This window comes from Cupressus sempervirens, chromosome 8 (genome assembly GCF_028749045.1).
Source record: "Cupressus sempervirens isolate cs-2001-9-10 chromosome 8, ASM2874904v1, whole genome shotgun sequence".
NCBI lineage: Eukaryota > Viridiplantae > Streptophyta > Pinopsida > Cupressales > Cupressaceae > Cupressus > Cupressus sempervirens.
The window spans coordinates 587,478,525-587,501,562 of NC_143125.1; the positions used below are offsets into that span (position 1 = coordinate 587,478,525).

The window sequence follows — 23,038 nt, forward strand, 5'->3', positions numbered from 1 at the left end:
GATATTTTTTCATCTGCACATGTACATTTTTGTCGATGTGCTAAAACAGGGATCAATTTCTTTAGATTTTGAAGCTGAAGTACAGGATGATATCATACCTTTATTTCGCCGGGGAGAGGTTTGTTAGAAAGCATTGTCATATATTTTATTGGAACGGTAATCGAATTATCAATAGAGTTTTCACTTTCACCTTATTGATACCACTATTGCAACCTATATTACACTGTCATGGTTGTAGCCTTCATTTTTTTTAAAATGATACTTAAGGTGTTTGATGCAGGATTTTGAATATGGTGTGGAGTTATTCCTTCTGATTTCAACCGTAGAACATGCTTCTGTGTATTCTATCAGAGAATCATTAGATGCATTTGAAAATCTGATTCAGGACTTTGGATCAACAATCATTCAACACACTCAAGGTACAAACAATTTAAAAGCCAATAAGCATCTTTTTATCTTTTCATCTCTGTTTCAAGAAAAATATGATTTCAGGCTGAAAATGTAGCTTGTTTCCCATAGTATTGATCATTAGTTATCTACAGTTTATAGCTTTCTAAAAGGATTAATTCTGCCTGCATGTTTTTGTAATAAGCTAAAAAAATTCTTATTCTCTGCTACTGTATATTGTTTCTTTTCTCGTTAATTCCAATGTCAATGAGATCTGTTTTTTTTTCCAGGAAGCAATTTTAGTAACAATAACAAGGACTACACACATGGAATTATAGCACGATTTCCATCAGGTTGGTTGAATTGCAATTCATAATGCACAAGTTAAACAATTGTCCTTTCAATATTATTGTATCTGAATGTATCAGAGGACTAGTGTCTTTGCAAAGCTTGACATGCATGAAAAAATTCTCTTGCAGAAGAGGCTTTAAACATTTTTACCAGCAGCTCATTATACACTGATGTAAGATTCTTGCAATTTAGGAAACATGAGGTTTTTGATTTTTCATTTCATGCGTTATGTGAATCATTAGATATTCCAGGAACCCATGTTTTCTAAGTTTATATTTTTATTCAATTCCTATTAGTTGCTGTCCTAATACAGGAATTTTTGACTGCAGGTATGGAAACAGAAGATTTTACCTATCTCAAGAAAGACTTTGATGGTTTATGTTTTGATTGATCCTGTTGGTACCACACTCATGTAGAAGGAACATTCTGGCATCACCACGCTGACCTCTTCTTACATGGAATAGTAGTGCCTTGCTTCTGTTAGTTTCCAAGCATACAACTTTCTTCTGACAGATTAATATTAGGAATCACCTTTTTTTGGCATTAAATCTGTGGTTTTCCTTTTTCTCATTCTGTTCTTGGCATTGTTGTAATAATTGATTGTTGCATATGCCTCAGTAACAAATGTTGCCACATGATGCTAAATTTTTAATTAACATGTGTCATATCTTTTCACTTTTTATTAAGTTCAAATATGTTTTTGTTCTTCAGATTGTCGTGTATTACTACTATAAATATCTTAAATAAATCTATCTAAAGAAATGCCGATAGATATCCACTACAAAATAATTATAATATAATTTACTGCATCTAAAAATTATTTATATTTCCTTTATTTCCATTTATTTAGTTTTTTACTTACTTAAGCTTTTAACTTTAATTTCTAAAAGAATGGAATAATTTAAACAAATATTTTATTTAGTATTTATTAAATTTTTATTAAAAGCACTTTCTATTTATAATAAGATTTAAACTTTTGACACGTAGATGGTTGTCAAATTTAACATAGAAAAATAAAAGTTAACATTAACACATTCACACCATCCCACTCCGCCCATTCTGCTATTGTAGAATGCCTATCAGCATTAATTAAATTTAAATATATCAAATCTTAATTAATATATAATTATGCTTATTTATACTTTAAACATACAATACTAATTAATATATTATAATATTATATGTTTTAAAAAATTCTATTTATTATTGAAGACTCAATTAAATTTATTGAAATATAATTTCGATCATCTATATTATCATCAAATTTTTAGTTAACTGAAAGAAAAATAATTCAAATTAAAAAATAAAGATTTCATAATATATTATTTAGAGTAGTAGTGAAATTATAGTAGCGAAAGTAACCAATTTTACACGCACACGCACACGCACACGCGCCCACACACACACACACACACACAGACAAAATATAATATTTAATTAAATTACAACTGAATTAAACTATAATTCAAAATTATATAAACTGAATTAATTTTAATATTACATAAGATAATACAAAATATATCTAAATTATATAATTTTTTTTTTGATTATTTTTCTACCAACTTAAATGTTACTTCTCTTTGAGCACAAAAATTTCTCCTACTAATGTTAAGCTTAGTTAAATTTGTGATTGACAAGTCTTCTACTTTTGTAATAGGGTGGGACTCTAGTTGGGATACAACTCTTTGTTTTTTTGTTTTGTTTACTTAAACAACTTCTATTGATTTTTTTGCACTATATAAAATTATTTATTTCATAGAAGAATCCTAAGCATGAGCTTTTATATCGTAGGAGTGAAGTCAAGTTATTTCAAATTTAAAAATAAAGATTTCAGAATATATATTTTAGAGTAGTAGTAAAAGTAACTAGTTTTACACACACATGCACACACGCACACGCACACGCACACGCACACGCACACGCACATGCGCACGCACAGACACACACAGACACATAGACACAGACACCCAGACACAGAGACAGACATAGACACAAACACCCACACATAGACACATCCACACACACAGACACCCACACACAGACACACAGACACACACATAGACACAGACAGACACAGACACAGACATAGACACAGACACACAAAGATGCAGACACACACGCACACGCACACGCACACAGACACAGACACAGACACAAATACAAACACACACAGACACACACACAATATAATATTAACTATATTAAAGTAAAATTTAAATTTATATAGACTAAACATTGAATTTGAATTAATTTAATATTACATAAGATAATACAAAATATGTCTAAATTATATATATAGTTTTTGATTATTTTTCTACCAACTTAAATGTTACTTCTCTTTGAGCCTCCACCCTCCCCCCCTCCACACACACACACAATATAATATTCAATTAAATTATAACTAAATTAAACTATAATTCAAATTTATATAAACTAAATTAACATTAATATTACATAAGATAATACAAAATATATTTAAATTATATAAACATTTTTTTGATTATTTTTCTACCGACTTAAATTTTACTTCTCTTTGAGCACAAAAATTTCTTCTTCTAATGCTAACTTTAGTTAAATTTGTGATTGACAAGTCTCCTACTTTTGCAATAAGGTGGGACTCTAGCTAGGATACAACTCTTTGCTTTTTGTTTTGTTTACCTAAAAAACTTCTATTGATTTTTTTGCACTATACAAAATTATTTAATTCATAGAAGAGTCCCGTGCATGAGCTTTTGTACCATAGGAGTGAAGTCAAGTTATTTTGAAATTAAAAAATAAAAGTTTCATAATATATTTTTTAGAGCAGTAGTAAAAGTAACTAGTTTTACATGCGTGCGCACACCCACACACACACACACCCACACGTAGACACACATACACATGCACGCACACGCACGCACGCACACACCAACACACACACACACGAACACACGGATACACACGCACACGCAGACACACATGCACATGCAAGCACACGCACACACGTACACGCGCATGCATGCACACACACAAACACCCATGCACGCACACACACACATACACAGACGCATGCATGCACATGCGCGCGCGCACAAACAATATCTCTCTCTCTCTCTCTCTCTCTCACACACACACACACACACACACACACACACACACAATAAAATTTAATTTAATTATAACTAAATTAAAGTATATTTCAAATTTATATAAACTAAATATTTAATTTGAATTAATTTTAATATTACATAAGATAATACAAAATATATCTAAATTATATAATTTTTTTTTATATTCTTTTTCTACCAACTTAAATGTTACTTCTCTTTGAGCACAAAAAATTCTCCTACTAATGTTAAACTTTGTTAAATTTGTGATTGACAAGACTCTTACTTTTGCAATAAGGTGGTACTCTAGCTGGGATACAACTCTTTGTTTTCTTTTTTGTTTACCTAAACAACTTCTATTGATTTTTTTGCAGTATATGAAATTATTTATTTCATACAAGAGTCCTCCTATGCATGAGCTTTTGTACTACAGGAGTGAAATAGAGTTATTTTGAAAATGTTATATGTTGTTTTGATCTTTCAGAGATTTGTGCCTTGGTATTGTGAAAGATTATAATCATCTCTTCAAGATGTAATAAATAGTTGTTAGACAAACAAGTATTGTTAGTGTAAAACAAATATTTTATTGTCATCAACCTTTATTTTTTAATATAAAAGTAACAAAAAATAAGGGTGCTGACCCTAACAAAAACATTTGAAGAGATAATTTGGAAAAAGTTTGGTGATGTCAATTACATGAAATGGGTTTTATAGTTGTAGTTTCCAAACTCTCTTCAATAATCAATTATATTGGTAAGGACAAAATATTCATTTCTGCAAAGCTTGTTCATGATATTCTCAACAAAACACAAAAAAATTCATCATGTCTTGAAACATATAAACATCAAATCAAATAACCCTCAAGAACAATTGTATTCATTAGAAAGTGGTGAATACATATATAGAACTTGAAATTCTTTATTCATTGATACTTATTAATTTTGAAAGATTATAATTATCTCTTTAAAATCTAGTAAATAGTTAAGTAAACAAGCATCCTTAGTGTTTAAAAATAAGTATTTTATAGTGGCCAACCTTTGTTTTCTAATATAAAAGTAAAAAAATAAGGGTGCTGACCCTAACAAATACAAGACAAACACACCACTAAGAGTCCGTTGACAATAAAATGTAAGCCACAACAAACCACTTGCAACACACTGTGTAAAATTAGGAACCCACCTTAGGATGGCTAGAAATTTCACCCATAATAGAGAAAGAACTACCTTTCCACCTATGATGGACAATAGTCTAGGTATACCATTGTTTAGTACATCATTACATGAGAGAGCATGAGACAAAATTCTTTTAGAGGGTCTATCAACACCAAGAATAGACAATTGACAAAGCAAAATGTCATCCATCAAAGGTTGGAGTAGTATGTGAATAATACATAATAAAGTCTACAGGGCCAAAGGAAGATACAATAGTAGCAAGAGGTGGAGAGGGATCCACAGGCCCCAAGGAGGTCACATAAACAACAAGAGGCTCAACATCATCTTGGAAGGAGTCATTATTAGCTTTTGATGAGTCATCATAAGAAGGATCACAAGCCTGTATAGTCCATTGATCACCATTAGCATCCTTTCATCAAGTCATAGGGCCTTTACATCGTGATGGAAAACAACCCATAGCTAAGTGATCAATTGAGAAGTGTTTATGCCATCAAAAGGGGAGGACCTCATAATCCAACAACTAAATCCATCGCCTATTCCCAACCATAAGAACCACATAGAGAGAGAAGTGAAGATGCCAATATCCATTAAAATGTGAGAAAAAAATAGAATGACCCATGAAGTCGTAGCAACCTTCAAGAAGTGGATGACAGAGTTGTCAATGGTCTCAAACAGGAATCTTCCTGAAATAAAGAGGAAGATAAAGAAAACAAACCAAAACACAAGACAAGATTTGTGCCTTGGTATTGTGAAAGATTATAATCATCTTTTCAAAATGTAATAAATAGTTGTTAGACAAACAAGTATTGTTAGTGCAAAACAAATATTTTATTGTCATCAACCTTTTTTTTTTAATATAAAAGCAACAAAATAAGGGTGTTGACCCTAACAAAAACATTTGAAGAGATAATTTGGAAAAAGTTTGGTGATGTCAATTACATGAAATGGGTTTTATAGTTGTAGTTTCCAAACTCTCTTCAATAATCAATTATATTGGTTAAGGACAAAATGTTCATTTCCGCAAAGCTCATCCATGATATTCTCAACAAACCACAAAAAATATTCATCATGTCTTGAAACATATGAACATCAAATCAAATAACCCTCAAGAACAATTGTATTCATTAGAAAGTGGTGACTACATATATAGAACTTGAAATTCTTTATTCATTAATACTTATTAATTTTGAAAGATTATAATTGTCTCTTTAAAATCTAGTAAATAGTTAACTAAACAAGCATCCTTAGTGTTTAAAAATAAGTATTTTATAGTGGCCAAATATAAAAGTAACAAAATAAGGGCGCTGACCCTAACAAATACAAGACAAACACACCACTAAGAGTCTGTTGACAATAAAATGTAAGCCACAACAAACCACTTGCAACACACTGTGTAAAATTAGGAACCCACCTTAGGATGGCTAGAAATTTCACCCATAATAGAGGAAGAACTACCTTTCCACCTATGATGGACAATAGTCTAGGTATACCATTGTTTAGTACATCATTACATGAGAGAGCATGAGAAAAAATTCTTTTAAAGAGTCTATCAACACCAAGAATAGACAATTGACAAAGCAAAATGTCATCCATCAAAGGTTGGAGTAGTATGGGAATAATACATAATAAAGTCTATAGGGCCAAAGGAAGACACAATAGTAGCAAGAGGTGGAGAGGGATCCACAGGCCCCAAGGAGTTCACATAAACATCAATAGGCTTAACATCATCTTGGGAGTCATCATCATCATCTTGTGATGAGTAATCATAAGAAGGATCACAAGCTTGGATAGTCCATTGATCACCATTAGCATCCTTTCATCAAGTCGTAGGGCCTTTACATCGTGATGGATAACAATCCATAACTAAGTGATCAGTTGAGAAGTGTTTATGCCATCAAAAGGGGAGGACCTCATAGTCCAACAACTAAATCCATCGCCTATTCCCAATCATAAGAACCACATAGGGAGAGCAGTGAAGATGCCAATATCCATCAAAATGTGAGAAAAAATAGAATGACCCATGAATTCGTAGCAACCTTCAAGAAGTGGATGACAGAGTTGTCAATGGTCTCAAACAAGAATCTTCCTGAAAATAAAGAGGAAGATAAAGAAAACAAACCAAAACACAAGACACAAATTGACTGATATAGTAAGAGGGTTAAAAAGTTGTCTAGAGTTTGACCAAAAGAGAGTTAACTACCCAGACCCACAACTTGCACAACAAAAGTTCACAATCATTAGAAAAAGAAAAATAATCAATAAAAAAAACCCTTACTACAAAAGAAGAGCTGAATCATATCAGGAATAAAGGGCTTCCGAGAATCCTTCACTTTGTAATGGTAAATCAATGTTGTTGTAGTTGTATTAAAAAAACGAGATGAAAACTCTTTATATAGACTTACAAAGATGACATTTCTTAAAAAATAACCATGAACTAAAGATGGAAATAGAAACTATCTAATAAACTAAAGACTAATTAAGATGACCATTAAAGAAACATTATGATATTTTAATACCCTCCCTTAATGGTCATTATTTAGTTGTTGTCTTTTGGTCATGCATTTTGCAAAATATTCCATTGTTGCAAAGACCCTCCCTAGATCTACAAAATGTTAATGACCAAGAAGCCAAAATCTATCTAGAAAAGAACAAAGAAGGGTACCCCTTGTTGGTCTCAACCTATACTGTGAGGGTTGAATCAATACCATTTGTAAAATTGGTTACTTTCACTACTGCTCTAAATATACTAACTAACAGATGTATAATAACTAAAAGAGATATAGAGGTAGTAAAGTAAAACTAAATAAAATCATACACCAAGACATTCATCAAGCTAACATAGATGTTTTGTATGTGAAAAAAATTGATGAGAGGATGAAAACCATGGAGGGAATAATATACCCATTAGCCTCTTACTATAGATAAAATGTTGCCCTATTAGGAGCTACAACATGTTCCTTCTGAGAACTCATTCTATTAAGAACATCAGTAATCTATTAGGATTACCATTAGCCTATTAACAATACCTGTTTACAAGATTTAACACTCCTTCTGGGAGGCACCTCGGTAGAGGATTTAACAAATGCCTACTATTGAAGCATGCTCAGTTAAGAGCTTACAAAATGATTACAATTGTTAGAAAGTAATCAAAGTGTGATCTAAGATATATAACACTCTCTTTCTCAAAAGATCTTCATTGTCCACCATATGAGATGTAGTGATCTCTTTGCTTCTCAAAGTCACTAGGTGATATCCTACTATATCACCTTTGGCTCTTGCTTTTTTTCTTACCCTTATTTGTAGTGCACTCTATTGCTTCTAGTTAGATATAACTCTATGTGTCTATCTTCTTCGCGATGGCCTTTGTTTATTATTTTGGTTCAACTTCTTAGTAGTTTGGCGTTTAATATTTTTTTCTTCCTTACTCTTTCTTTTTCAGCCACCACACACTAGGATTATGTTTTGGTTCCTTTTTATCTAAGGGTGTCAAAATCCTAGACCATTGTCCCACTTAAAGTTAGTGAAATCAAAATTTGAATTCAAAATGCTGAGTGGTGCACGGGCTACCCGTGACACCTGCAATGTAGGGTCTAGACTATTGGCATAGTCCATTACTCTAGGTCCTATCTTAACTTAGTTGTCCTTTCTTGTGCTCTTTCGTTCTTGTTAGAGTAAAAGGAAAATTTGGATTTTGTCATACTTGACATTCCATGTCATATCGATGACTCCTCATGCTGACTGTCTTGGCTTCTCCTTTGTCTTATTCTTTTGTACAGACTGATGAAGATATCTACATATACATGTGGTGAAGCGTCTCTTCAATAGGTTTCCAATCAATGACAACACACTTGTGCTACTGCACTTCATTATATCAATGTGACTTATTGGGTCAAGAATCTCCCCCTTTGGCATTGATGGAAAAACTTGTGCCTCTTCTTGGCTAGGCACCCGTAGAATCTTTTCTAGTGACTAGACTTAACCATGTTCCTATTCTTTTCTTTATCTTTGTTTGTTTCTCTTCCCTTGTGATGTTTTATTTTTTTTTGTAAAGTTTTCATATGCTGAGGTCTTCTTATTGGTGTAAATCTCAATTTCAATATATCTTGATAATGCAAAATTTGAATTACAATGTGGTACTGTATATATTCTAATTTCTTGATATTGATTGTAAAATGGGATAATGTATTTGAAGGAAGAAACTAAAATATGATTGAAAAATGATATATTTAATAGTTTACGATAAGAGAGTATGATTGTCGTTGTGATTGGTCTACTCTCTATCGCAGACTATCATACATATGAGCGGAAGAGGAAGTGAACTGTCACAAAGGACAGACATGATGAACAGTCATAGCCGATAGTCATGTTGGTTGTAAACAACATGGATCATCCAATAATATTATTATCTGCCGATAACCCTATCATCTACCAATAACAATAATATTATCCGATAACAATGACATTATCATTTGCCAATGACAAATCATTATCATCTGCCGATAACAGACCCTATGTGATTACAAGGTATGGTTGGCTGTAAGAAACTACACAAGGTAATATTACTTTATTAGATTCAATATAATCTTATATATATATATATATATATATATATATATATATATATATGTATATGTATGTGTATGTGTATGTGTATGTGTATGTGTATGTGTATGTGTATGTGTATGTGTATGTATATGGATATGGATATGTATATATGTATATGTATATATGTATATATGTATATGTATATGTATATGTATATGTATATGTATTTATGTATATGTATATGTATATGTATATATATATATATATGTATATGTATATGTATATGTATATATATGTATATGTATATGTATATGTATATATATATATATATATATATATATATGTATGTATATGTATATGTATATGTATATGTATATATGTATGTATGTATGTATGTATATAATTAATGAATCAATTATGTAATATTAGTTTGAGTATAGATTTATAAACACAAAGAATATAGATACAATTTCACAAGCTCACATTCTTAACACTCCTTCTTTAGCAAGGGAAATTGAAATGAGTTTAACTTACACAATAAGGTGTAATCATCATTATGTTTTAAACTAAGAGAGAAAAAAAAACAATGGATTTTCATGGTTTCTGACAAGATCGCCCAAAGACCTATGAAGGTTATCAATGTGTCTAGCAAAATTTGGCTCGAAGAACAAGGATAACACTAACTTCAAAACTTCATGGTGTCCAAAAAAATTTGGCCCAAAGAACCATGAAAGTTATCAATGTGTCTGGCAAAGTTCGACCCTGAAGAACAAAGATAACACTAAATTCAACCACTGTTTGAAGACAGATCAACTAAAATAAAGTCGTCACTTTATAATAGGATTAGAATACATGAAAGATCATCACCTTTCGCAAGAAAATTTGTCACTTTTCACAATACAAGCTTGCAAGCAAAAAAATAATTTGTATTCATGAATATTAGATAATAAATGCATTTACAACAATGTCATACCAAGTTTTCCTCTGAAGTACACAATTTTCAACTTCACAAGAGGTTTGGTGAAAATATCAGCATTATGCTCATTTGTACTGATATAACTTAATTTAACGATATCTTTTCCAACCATGTCTCTTATGTAGTCATAGGGAGTCTCGATACGCTTTGATCGATTGTGAAAAACTAGATTTTTTGATAGCTTGATACAACTTTGATTATCACAATGAATCACTGTTGGTTTTAGAGGTTTTCCAAATAGTCCAAATAGTAGTTTTCTTAACCAAATTGCTTCATGTGCTCCCATGGAGGCAACTACATACTCAACTTCAGTAGAACTTAAGGCAACAACTAGTTGTTTTCTACTGAACCAAGATATCATTGTTGACCCAAGATTGAAGCAACAACCTGTAGTGTTTTTTTGATTAGAGGAGAAACCTACCTAATCTAAATAAGTATATCCTTCCAAATTTATCTCAACATTCTCATACTTTAATCCAAAGCCAATTGATCCCCGTAAATATCTTAAGATGTGTTTTGCAACCATTAGGTGAATCTTCTTAGGTTTACACATGAAATGACTAAGGACATTTGTAGCATAGCATATGTCAGGTCTGGTATTCACAAGATACATAAGAGGTCCAATTATCTGTCTAAAGAGAGTAGGATCTATTTCTTTAGATTTTGATGCTTCTTCTTTTAGCTTGTGTCAGTTTATTTCCATTAGAGTAGATAAGGGCTTACTATCCATCATTCCAAATATAGTTAGAATATCTTGAGTGTACTTTCCTTGATATAAGAAAATGTAGTCTTTCTTCTGATTAACTTCTAATTCCAAAAAGTAGTGTAGTAACCCTAAATCCTTTATTTCAAATTCAACTATTAGATCTTGTTTACATTTTTCAATTAATTTATCATCACCTATTATTAGCAAGTCATCAACGTATAGAACAAGTATTAACATCTCATCATTTGAGGTTTTGAAGTATATGTTTGAGTCGGCTTCATTTTTTGAGTATCCAAGTTTGGATAGATAGTTGTCTATCCTTTCATACTAGGCTCGAGGGGCTTGTTTGAGACCATTTAGCGCTTTCTTGAGTTTACATACATAACAATTTTTAATCTTTTATAGTGAACCCTTTAGGTTGTTCTATGTAGACTTCTTCATTAATGACCCCATTCAGGAATGCATTTTTTACATCCATCTGATGAATTTTCCATCCTTTTGATGTTGCAATTGCGATAATTGTTCTTATAGAAGTGTAACAAGCTACTGGAGCAAAGGATTCTTCATAGTAAATGCTAGCTTTTTGAGAAAATCCTTGAGTAACAAATCTAGCTTTGTGTTTTTAAATGCTTCCATCAGCGACGTATTTGATTTTGTATAACCATTTTGAAGATACAATTGATTTGTCTTTAGGCCTAGTTACAATATCCTAGACATTGTTTTGAATTATGGAATTGTATTCTTCCATCATGGAATCTTTCCACTCTTGTGAATTTAAAGCTTCTTCAATTTTTGATGGTTCAGTTTTGTTTATTTTAGTTATAAGAGCAGTGTAACATGATTAATTTTGAGTTCTCTTGTTTTCTATTGAGATCTCATCTGGTTCTACATTGTTTTCTTCAAGCATCTTCCTTGCCCATAATGGTCTTTTCTTCCTATTAGTTATATCTAGTTCTCTTTCTTTAGATGTGTGCTTCCTCTAATTTTCAATTTGTCTAATTTCCTCATTATCTGAGTTTGGTTCATCTTCTATGCCAGTTGAAAGTTTTAAAGCATAGTCCTCTTCAAAAATTACATCTCTACTTATTTCAACTGATCTTTGTCCAAATATATAAATTCTATAACCCTTGGAATTTTCACTATATCCTATAAATATACCTCTCTTCCCATAAGGTTTGAGTTTAGTCCTCTTTTCTTTGGGTATGTGTATATAGACTGGACATCCAAATATCCTAAGATGACTTAAATCTGGTTTGGTCCCTGAGAAGACTTCTTCAGGTGTGGTATTCTTTAAAATTGAATGTGGACATCTATTTTGAATGTATATTGTAGTCTTAGAGGCTTCTACCCAAAATGAGATATGCATATTTTGATCATGTAACATAGCTTTTGTAGCTTCAATGATGGTTATATTTTTTCTCTTTGTGACTCCATTTTGTTGAGGATTATAAGGTACTGTATACTCCCTCTTAATCCCAATAGAATTGCCAACTTTTGAAGATTTCAGATTTATATTCTCCTCCATTGTTTGATCTTAATGTTTTAATCCTTTTATTTGTATGATTTTCTACTAATGCTTTGAAAGTTTTGAATTTTGATAGAACTTCATTTGATTCTTTGACTTTCAAGAAATAGATCCAAGTCTTTCTAGAAAAATCATCAATGAAGGATAAAAAATAAAGAAAACCTCCTAGGGATGGTGTGGGAATGGATCCAAAAAGGTCTGAGTGGACTAGTTCCAAGATTGATTTTGTCTTATGTTCACTGGAGGGAAAAGGTTGTTTTATGATTTTCCCTAGAGTACACCCTTTGCAAGTTCCTATATGAGATGAGTCTAGTTTAGGAGTACAAGAAGTGTTCTTATCTAAATTAGGAAGTGAAATAAACCCAATGTGACCAAGATGTTTATGCCATAATTCATTAACATTTGATGTTTCATGAATGAGGGCTTGTATTTGAATATTGCTATCTATATAATGTTCCAAATCTAGACCCTATGATAACAACACTTTTCATATTTGAGTTATTAGGCTAGTATAGTAGTTTGTCTTTGTTGAAAGTGACATGATATCCATCAGCGGTTAGACTTGAGATAGAAATTAGGTTTCTCTTTATGCCTGGTACAAAAAAAACATCTTTAAGATTAAGTGTAGTTCCATCTTTTAATTTTATAGAACAGGTTCCAATACCTTTTACAAGATAGGTAGAGTTGTCTCCAATTGTAACTCCTTCAGTGATATAAGTTCCAAATGTATCAAACATATCTCTGAATCTAGAGATGTGATAGGATGCACCACTGTCTATGATCCAGGCTTTTTTATTTGAATTTACTTCACTTGAAAGTGTAGAATAGTATAGTTGATTTTCATTTTCCTTTGTTTCAGAAAGGGAGGCTAGAATTTTCTCTCTTTGGACAATTTCTGAAGGTGTGTCCTATCTTCTCACACTTATAACACTTAACTTGAGAATGATATTTAATTTTTAAAATCTTTTTATTGTTATCGAATTTCCTCTTTCATTTATTCGAGATAGTGTGAAGAGCTTGATTTTCTCCCTCTTAATTTGAAGTGATCCCTCTAGAGATTAACCTTGATTCTTCTACTATGTACTCATTTTTTAATTTATCAAAAGTAGGAATTGAAGGTCTTCTTACCACTTGTATGAAGGTATCCCAAGACATTGGTAGCCCTATTAAAGCTATTAATGAATGTTCTTGATCTTCTATTTTGTTTCCAATGGAAGATAATTGTTTCTTTGTTTCAAATTTTTTGTCAAAATAAGAATGAATAGAATCTCCTTTTTACATTTTAATATTCAGTAATTGAGATTTTAAGGTGATTAGTCTACTAGAGTTATTTATCTCAAATGTATTTTTTATGATCTTGAATACTTCATATGCACTTTTGATATCTAATATAGAAGGAAGGATGTGATCTTTTACTGAATCGACAATGATTTTCCTTGCTTTATTATTACGTCTTTTCCAGGTGAGTATTTTAGATTCATCTTGAGGTATTGGGATATCTTTTTCAATGTAGTTTTCTAGTTCGAGTTCTTCCAGAATCGTAATGATACGAGTTTTCCAAGAGAACAAATTTGATGCACCTTCAAATCTATCTTCCACTTTGACATTATTTGTCATTCTTTCTTCCTTCAATCAAAATTTGAGATTTTTCTACCAATTTGGTTCTGATACCATGTAAAGTTTTAATATGTTGAGGTCTTTTGATTGGTGTAAATCTCAATTTCAATATATCTTGATAATGCAAAATTTGAATTACAGTGTGGTACTGTATATATAACATTATATATATATATATATATATATATATATATATATATATATATATGGAATGATAATGATAAGATATATATATATATATATATATATATATATATGTATGTATGTATGTATATATATATATATATGTATGTATGTATGTATGTATGTATGTATATATATATATATATATATATATATATATATATGTATGTATGTATGTATGTATGTATGTATGTATGTATGTATATATACACATACATACATGTATGTATGTATATATATATACATACATACATATATGTATGTATGTATGTATATAATTAATGAATCAATTATGTAATATTAGTTTGAGTATATATTTATAAACACAAAGAATATAGATACAAGTTCACAAGCTAACATTCTTAACAGTTTTCAACTATCTCCCTCACCTTTTGTTCACCTATTTTTTTCTCCCCTTGTCTTCATCATCTCGGCTTAATCACTCTTTATTATTGTGTATCTCCATTTTATTTTATCTTCCCATTCACTTATTTTTACATCCCCCCCTTTATATCATTTTGTTTCCCTTTTCATCTTTCATCTCCCATTTTGTGATCAATGACAAAGGGAATTTGTATTATGTAGTTTCCAACATGTCTTTCAGGTCCCTCATAGTTTACCAAGTGTTATAGTTAGATTGATAATGGCTGGGAGACATTGTGCCATACCTTCAATGGTGTCTTTGATGCTTGTGGATAGAAGCACATTTTCTTCCCTAACATGAGCCTTGAATGATTCTTATGAGGGGAAATGGGAAACATTGTAGCTTAGATAGGGTGAAGTTCATCTTGTGTTGTTCTTCTATGACCCAATTGATTAGGTCAATCTTTTCTTGGACTTGGTCAGTGTATGCACTCATTGAATTGGTTGATACATCGAAAGATGTTTGAGTTCCTTGTACTCTCTCACATGTTGTGTTTAGGGTGGTTTTGAGATCGATCATAAAGTTTTGTGAATTTGATTTTATATGGAGTGTTGGAGAAATATCCTTCAACAACTCTATTGTAGCTTTTCTTGCTTCTTTAAGCTTTTGCAAATGATGTTCAATCTATTGCTTTAGCTTTTCCTTTTCCCTTCTTTTTCTAAGTGAGCTTGTTGTTTCACTGATGTTTGCATTCTCTAGGATGTTTTATAGTTGATCAATAAGATTAGTGTTAGTATTAGGTTTTACATTTCTAAGTATTCATGTGATCAACATTTCAGCTTTGATCGAGGCATATGCAAGTTCCTTTCTTAGATTGGATTTCTTTACTGCTAGGAGTTTCTTTAGCAGGTGGTTATGATGATCAAGTTCTTTACTATTCAATTCCTTCACACTGCCAACATACTTGTCTAACTCCATTTGAATTTTTTCAAGATTTTCTATGTCTTGAATATGCCTCTCATACAACTCTTCTTCATCTTCTGAGCTTGATGATGATGAAGATGAGGATGGTGATTTTCTTTGCTTGGTTCTTTTCTCATTGGCTTGTTCTGAGTCAGTGTTGTATATCATTCTCAACAGTGTCCCTTGTTGGACTACCCTTCTCTTTGTCTCCTTCCTTAGTAGTCTCTTCTACTGAGATCTCTAAGTATGGAGTCTCTATCAACTTTCTTGGTTGATTGTTACCTTCTTCCCTTCTGCCTCCATGCATAATTGTATATGATGTTTTTGTTTCATTTACTAGTTGCATTGTGTCTATTTTAGGATGATCAATTGATCCTTTTGTTGTTGGAGTGTTGTGGGATTTTATCATTTCCAGTGCCTTGAAACTTGTTGTAGCCATTTCTCATCTGGTTGTTGCATATTTTTCTTTCCTTGCTAAGGTTGGAGGTTTGAAGGTGACTGGTTCTTCATCAAGTTCCTCAACATATCCCTCACATTCTACTGATCTGCTAGTGCCAATGACTGCAATCCTCTTTACTTTCCCTTTTCCATTCGAATCAACTCCAGTTAAGGCTTCATTTTCCTTGGGGAATTTAGAGCATACATGAGCTCCATTTGATTTTCTATTTCTATCTAGTATCTTATTGCTCATTTAAACAATTCTTGTTCTCTACCAGTTATTATTAGTGCAAAATTTTCTCGAGTTAAAAATTCTAAGACATATGCTTCTACATATGTTTCCTTGTTTGCTTGTCTGTAGTTTCGCTTGGCCTTAAATAATGTATCAATGAGAACTATTTTGAGTTATGCTGCACCAACTTTCCATTTCTTAATGATGACTTCTACCAACTCCTTTGGCAATACCCTCTTTACCATACTGGTTACTTTGTAGAAGGTTCTCATGGTGACCAATACTACATTTATGACACTATTTTTGTTCATTTCACTTGTTAGTGCATATCTGTATCTTTTTGTGTTGTAATTCCCATCGCAAACAATGTCGTTGAGTATATCCTTAATGGAGAGTGTAGGAATGGGATTACCACTTTCTCTTACAGGTTTTGTTGTTCTTGATGATGATGTACCTATGGATGGGATTGCTCTTTTCTGTACTACTGTGAGTTTCTTCTTAGCTACTGCTTCAACCTTCTTCATTTTACTTCCATCTTCCTCACTTGACTTTGGTTTTCGTGAAGTAGTTTCTTTTCCTAAGTCAACATTCCTTTCTTCACTTTCCTTCCTCTTGTTGCCCAAGGCTTTGGTACCATCTTTCTTCTTCTTATTTTATTTCTTGGCCCCCTTCCCATTTTCCTCCTTATCCCTTTCTATTCTTTCTTTCGTGCTCCTTCTCATTGAGCTCATACCATGAATGGGTAGCATGTTATTTACATGCATTGAAAATATCAGTTCAATTTTCATCTTTGCCTCTTCTTCTATTATCTCATACTAAAAGCCAATGAGTTAGTGGGTTCTAGGCTTCACAGTCTGAATCATGCGTGTGTTTGTCCATGCGAAAAAGATTACACAATTTTTGTATTCTTCTACTAGGATAAAAGATATCCTCTCCCTTTTCTTCACTATGTCCTTGAAACTATCAAAATTTCTCTTGAATAGATTAACCCTATTTTCTCCTAACTTCATATATGATTTAAATACTTGTTCATAGATAGGCTCATCCTTTAGCCAACTAAAAGCCTAGTCCAAGAAATTTTTGTACAAAGTAGAAAAATATACATACCAAGAGATCTCCAAACTCGAACGGGTGTGCCTAAGGATTTCTTTAATCTTTGTTAGGCTCAATATTAATTGCTCATACAACCATCCACATAGGTCAAGAAGTGCAATTTCATAAATAATTTGATATGCTATTGGCCCTACTCAAGAATTAGAGTCTGTATGTAATTTTCCATTGTGGAAAATTTTATTTTAGGGTCAAGAATTTCATCAATGTCTAGGGCACATCCTACCTTCTTCACTCCAGACAACCTTGCAACTTCTTCAAGTGTGATTTTCCCTATGTTCAACCATGCTCTTATTCTCTTGAGTCTAGCTACCCTAAGGATAAATTTCTTGGTGATTTCATAGGGTTTATCAAGCTACATGAATTTCCCATGCACACTACTCAGTTCCAACCTTACCTAGTCCTCATGTATGAAATCAAGAATTTCTGCTACATGGTGCAATTTTGTGTTTAACAAGTGTTTCCATTCAGAACATCACCTACTAAAAATGTGGAAAATGATTCATACACCTTGTCTGCTCCTAGTTCTAAGATTTTTGCCTTCAAATATGCACTTATGTCTTCTACTACAAGCAATGAGGATAATGTGACTGTCTGATTCCTTGCATCTCCCTTTAGTGAGGTAACAATGCATTCTAGTTGTGAAAAATCTTTGTTGCTAATAAGGCTGAATTTGGGCATAGATTTTGTCATGATTCTCTTAAGATTATCTAAAACAATCATTCTCTGCTAGATAGGGTCTAGAGTACTTGCAAGTTCAAGAATTTCATTTGAGGCAAAAGTGGTGCACAATTGCTCTATTGGAATTTTCTTTGGTTTGTTTATGTCAAGAGTTTAAAAGTTCACAAATGATTAATCAAATCCTTCTTCATCTTATTTATGCCTTTTGACACAGTAATGTTAGGTTTACATTAGATCAATGGTAAAAATAATAATTATGTACTTATATTTTCACATTAAATTTGGGTGATATGTATGCTAATGATCACATTCTCAACATTCTCTCTCCTCAACACAAGTTTCTTATGGTTGTTTTGTGCTTACTTTTACCAATTTTGAATAGGGGATTGATATGTGGCATGTGCTTGATAGCATAACCCCTTCTAAGCTTGAATTAGCTTAGTTTGTCATAGAGGTTTCACTAGCAACCAATGAGTTTTCTACATATTCAGACTTGACTAGTTTGTTCTCATCTGCCTTTCTCATCCATATCTTATTGGAGTCCTTTCAGACTTCTTGCTTTTCCATTACCTTTCTCTTTCCTTTGTGGTCTAAGTCATATTCTTGGACTTTTTTTCTCAATCAAAATTATTTAACAAAATGTCCTTATATCTTGCTGCAGTAGTAATAGGTCATGCCTATATCTCTCCATGGTTCTCAACAATTCCATCAACCAATTCCAGTTTGATAAAATCTAGTAGAATGTCCTTTGTTCTCATAGTGTGAGCATGCATGCATGCATGTTGAGCATGTTCTTGCAACCCAAATTGGAAGTTCTCTGAGGTTTCTAAGTTGCCCATTATCTTGATTTGCATACCTCAACTATGTGTCCATACTTGTTACAATAGTAACATTACCCATAAAACCTTTTCTCAAGGGTATGAGACCTGTGTTCTCAGGGGGAGTGGCCATATTGATGGCATGTGTTACATTACCCATAAGGGTTGTATTGTACATTAGGTACATCCTTTTTGTGCCAACACATATTTGAAGTATGAATTACTTTACCACAACAATGACAAGTTGGTTTCTTACGTTTCTTACCTTTGGACAATGTTTTCCCTTACTTTTCTTTGGTTTGAGTTTTTCTCTTAGATGGTTCGTTGGTTTTAGTTTTTCTGACTCCTTTATAGACAAGGGAAATTGTGTACATGGTCCTCTAAGATTTGAGGTGCTCATCTATCTTCTTAGAGCTGTCACCGAACCTTCTCAACTTCTTGTTTCTTTCATTTGTGCTTTTTAGTTCCCTAGTTAGCTTCTGAACCTCCTTGTCCTTTAGTTTGGAAAGCTTTTCATCTGTTCTCTTTTCTTTCATGGATTCACTTAGTTCTTTCTTAGTACTCTCCAATGCTTGTGCTACATTATCTTTTTCCTTCTGTGCTTGCCTCAGTTTATCTGATGCTTCCTTTAGCCCTCTCTTCAACTTTGAGACTGATTTGTTCAATCTTTTATTATCTATTGTGAGATTAGAGATGATTTCTTTTGATCCATCTGAGCTTCTTTTTTCTTCCATTTTCTCTATGATCTCATGACTTTCATTTAGTTTCTTTAGTGGCTTCTTTCTTTTTACTAGTGACTCCTTTAGCAAATCCTTCATATCTTCTATGGTATCAAGAGCTTTTTCATAGAACTACTTGTACTTCACAATTTCTATTCAATCTTCCCTCAAGCTATGAGGATTTCTATAGTCATGGTCCAAGATTTGATACCAATTATTGGTCACAACTAGTACTGAGAGTGGGTGTGAATTGATACCATCTATAAAATTAGTTACTTTCACTACTGCTCTAAATATAATAACTAAGGTATGTTTACTAACTAAAAGAGATATAAAGGTGGTAAAGTAAAACCAACTAAACTCACACACCAAGACATTCATCAAGAAAACAGAAATGATTTATATGTGGAAACCCTTGATCAGAGGATGAAAATCATAGTGGGGATAATATACCCACTAGCCTTTTACTGCAGATAAAAGGTTTCCCTGTTAGGAGCTACACCATGTTCCTTCTGAAAACTCATTTTGTTAAGAATGTCACTTGTTAGGATGACCATTAGCTTGTTAAGACTACCTAGTTACATGGTTTAGCACTCCTTTTGGGAGGAACCTTGTTAGAGGATTTAATAAATGCCTACTATTGAAGCATGCTCAGTTAGGAGCTTACAAAATTATTACACTTTTTAGAAAGAAATCAAAGTGTGATCTAAGATATATAGCACTCTCTTTCCTAGAAGATCACCATTGTCTACCATATGAGATGTAGCAATCTCTTTGCTTCTCAAAGTCACCAGGTGATATCTTGCTGTATCACCTTTGGCTCTTGGTTCTTTTCTTATCCCTATTTGCAATGCACTCTATTACTTTTGGGTAGATATAACTCTGCATGTCTATCTTCTTTCTGATAAAATTTGTCTATTATTTTGGTTCACCTTCTTACTAGTTTAGCATTGTATATTTTCCTATTCGTTCTTACCTTTTTTTTTTTTCTTTCATCACACACTAGGATTGTGTTTTGGTTCCTTTTTATCCAAGGATGTCAAAATTGTAGATCATTTTCCTACTTAAAGTTGGTCAAAATTTGAATTTAAACTACTGAGTGGTTCATGAGAATCCTGTGATACCCACAATATAGGGTCTAGACTATTTATGCAATCCATCACTTTGAGTCCCATCTTAATCCAATTGTCCTTTCTTGTGCTCCACCTTTCTTTTTAGAGTAAAAGGAAAATTTGAATTTTACCATACCTGACTTGCCATATCATATCAATGACTCCTCATGCTAACTATGTTGGCTTCTCCCTTGTCTTATTCTTCTATACATAACAGTGATGTTTTCTATCAATGCATATAGTGAAGTGTCTCTTCAATTGGTTGCCAATTAATGACAACACACTTGTGCCAACAATATTTCATTATGCTAATGTAACTACTTGGGTCAACACACCCTTCTTCAAAAAGCTTTACAAAAGAAGACATGAGCCTGCCACAGAGATGGGTTTCTACTAACCCTCCTAGAATCAATAAAATATCTGACCAAAAATCATCAAAAAATATCCAACCTAAAGTTCGATAACAAAGCTGCACTTCCTTAGAGATAGAGAAAAATTCTGAGAACAACTAGCATGATTTTTAGGAAAAAATGATAAACCCTCCAGACTTTGCAGATGAGCATGATGACCTAAAATAGACTACATTAAGCCATCATTTTTTAAGGAGAAAAATAAAAAAAACTAGACATGGTTTTTGAGGTAAAAAATCATGTCAAAACCATACAACATAATCCGAGACATAGATCATAAATACAAAGCTTTACTGTGGAGGAAAAACTATAAAACCCAACATGTAAACTTTGAGGAAAAGATTATAAACTCACTAGATATTTTTTGAGGAAAAAAATTATAAATCCACAAAGGAATCCCACACAACTTTGGAAATAATAGAATTAGATTTTTTTGAGAGAAAACATTATGAAAACCCATCATATCTTTTCTAAGGAAAAAAAATGATGAAAACTCATCTAAGACTTTGTGTGGTAAAATAACATATGCAAGAACATGCAACTCAAAACAAGCACATGCAAGAAACATTCAACTCACATGCAACATTTGAAAATCAAAGACTTTTTTCTCAAACTAAGAAATCACGCGATGAAAAACCTTAACCAGACTTGTGATTTCCTATAAAAATCTTGTAAGGAAAACCATGAGTTTTATAAAATACCTCTTAAGGTTTAATTTAAAAAATTTGAAAAATAAATTTCTAGAAATAATTACAAATCTAAAGAGGCTTTAATTTTTCTTAAATAAATTTTCCAAATTTTATGAAATACCATCCATATGCTCTTATACCATGTTATGATAAATCGATGTTGTTGTAGTGGTTTTAAAGAAAAGAGATGAAAGCTTCTTATATAGATTTATAAAGACTATTTCTAAAAGAAACAATTATGAACTAAAGATGGAAATAAAAATTATCTAGTCAACTAAAGAATAACTAAGATGACCATGAAAGAAATATTACAATATTATAATAAATGTAACAATGTAGTTCCAAGAGAAGAGGCCAAAGATTTACACACCAAACCACAACATTGGTAGAAATGCACATTTTCTACCACATATTAGCCACAAACCACAATAGAAGAGGTCTTGGCATAATAAGGACAAGATTTATCCTCAAGACAATGAGCAATAGAAAATCTAGCAATATGAGAAAAGATCCACCTACTACCAATAGAAAAGGGCCTTGGTGGGGGACACCAATATCACAACAACCAAAAAACCACAAGTAGGTCTGCCAAAATAACACAAAGGGTAAATCCCCCTCACAGGTAGTAGTGGAAATCAATGTAGAAGCACCACTACATAGAGTGGCAATGAAACAATAAGATTCATCATAGTTGAGGAAGAAGCCAACAATCAAGACCCAAACAAGGGTGCAATAGCCCCCATGTGAGAGACATGCACAAGAGGAGACCCTATTTTAGTGAAGAGAGATAAAGTAGAGGCAAGAACAATAACCATTTTAAGAACGTGCCCATCTTAAAAATCCCATGAGTGGGAGAAATCATATCCCACAATATGCCAGAACAACACATAATATCCCACAAAATTCTAGTTTTTATGCTAGTTAAAATGAATCATATATGAGTCCTTGTAGACA

At 32.3% G+C, this 23,038-nt stretch overlaps 1 protein-coding gene across 2 annotated transcripts in view; it reads left to right on the plus strand.

Annotated features, from left to right (window-relative positions):
• The window catches only part of LOC149543804 (Stress responsive alpha-beta barrel domain protein), a 93,169-nt gene extending 91,721 nt beyond the window's left edge, over positions 1–1,448 (plus strand). For both annotated transcript variants that reach the window (XM_089798489.1, XM_089798490.1), the window contains 5 exons: positions 50–118; positions 281–419; positions 678–740; positions 867–910; positions 1,068–1,448. In XM_089798489.1, coding sequence (XP_089654615.1) covers positions 50–118; positions 281–419; positions 678–740; positions 867–910; positions 1,068–1,154 — 402 coding nt within the window. In that variant the 3' untranslated portion in view covers positions 1,155–1,448. The remainder of the gene's footprint in view (positions 1–49; positions 119–280; positions 420–677; positions 741–866; positions 911–1,067) is intronic.
• Positions 1,449–23,038: the final 21,590 nt, after the last annotated feature.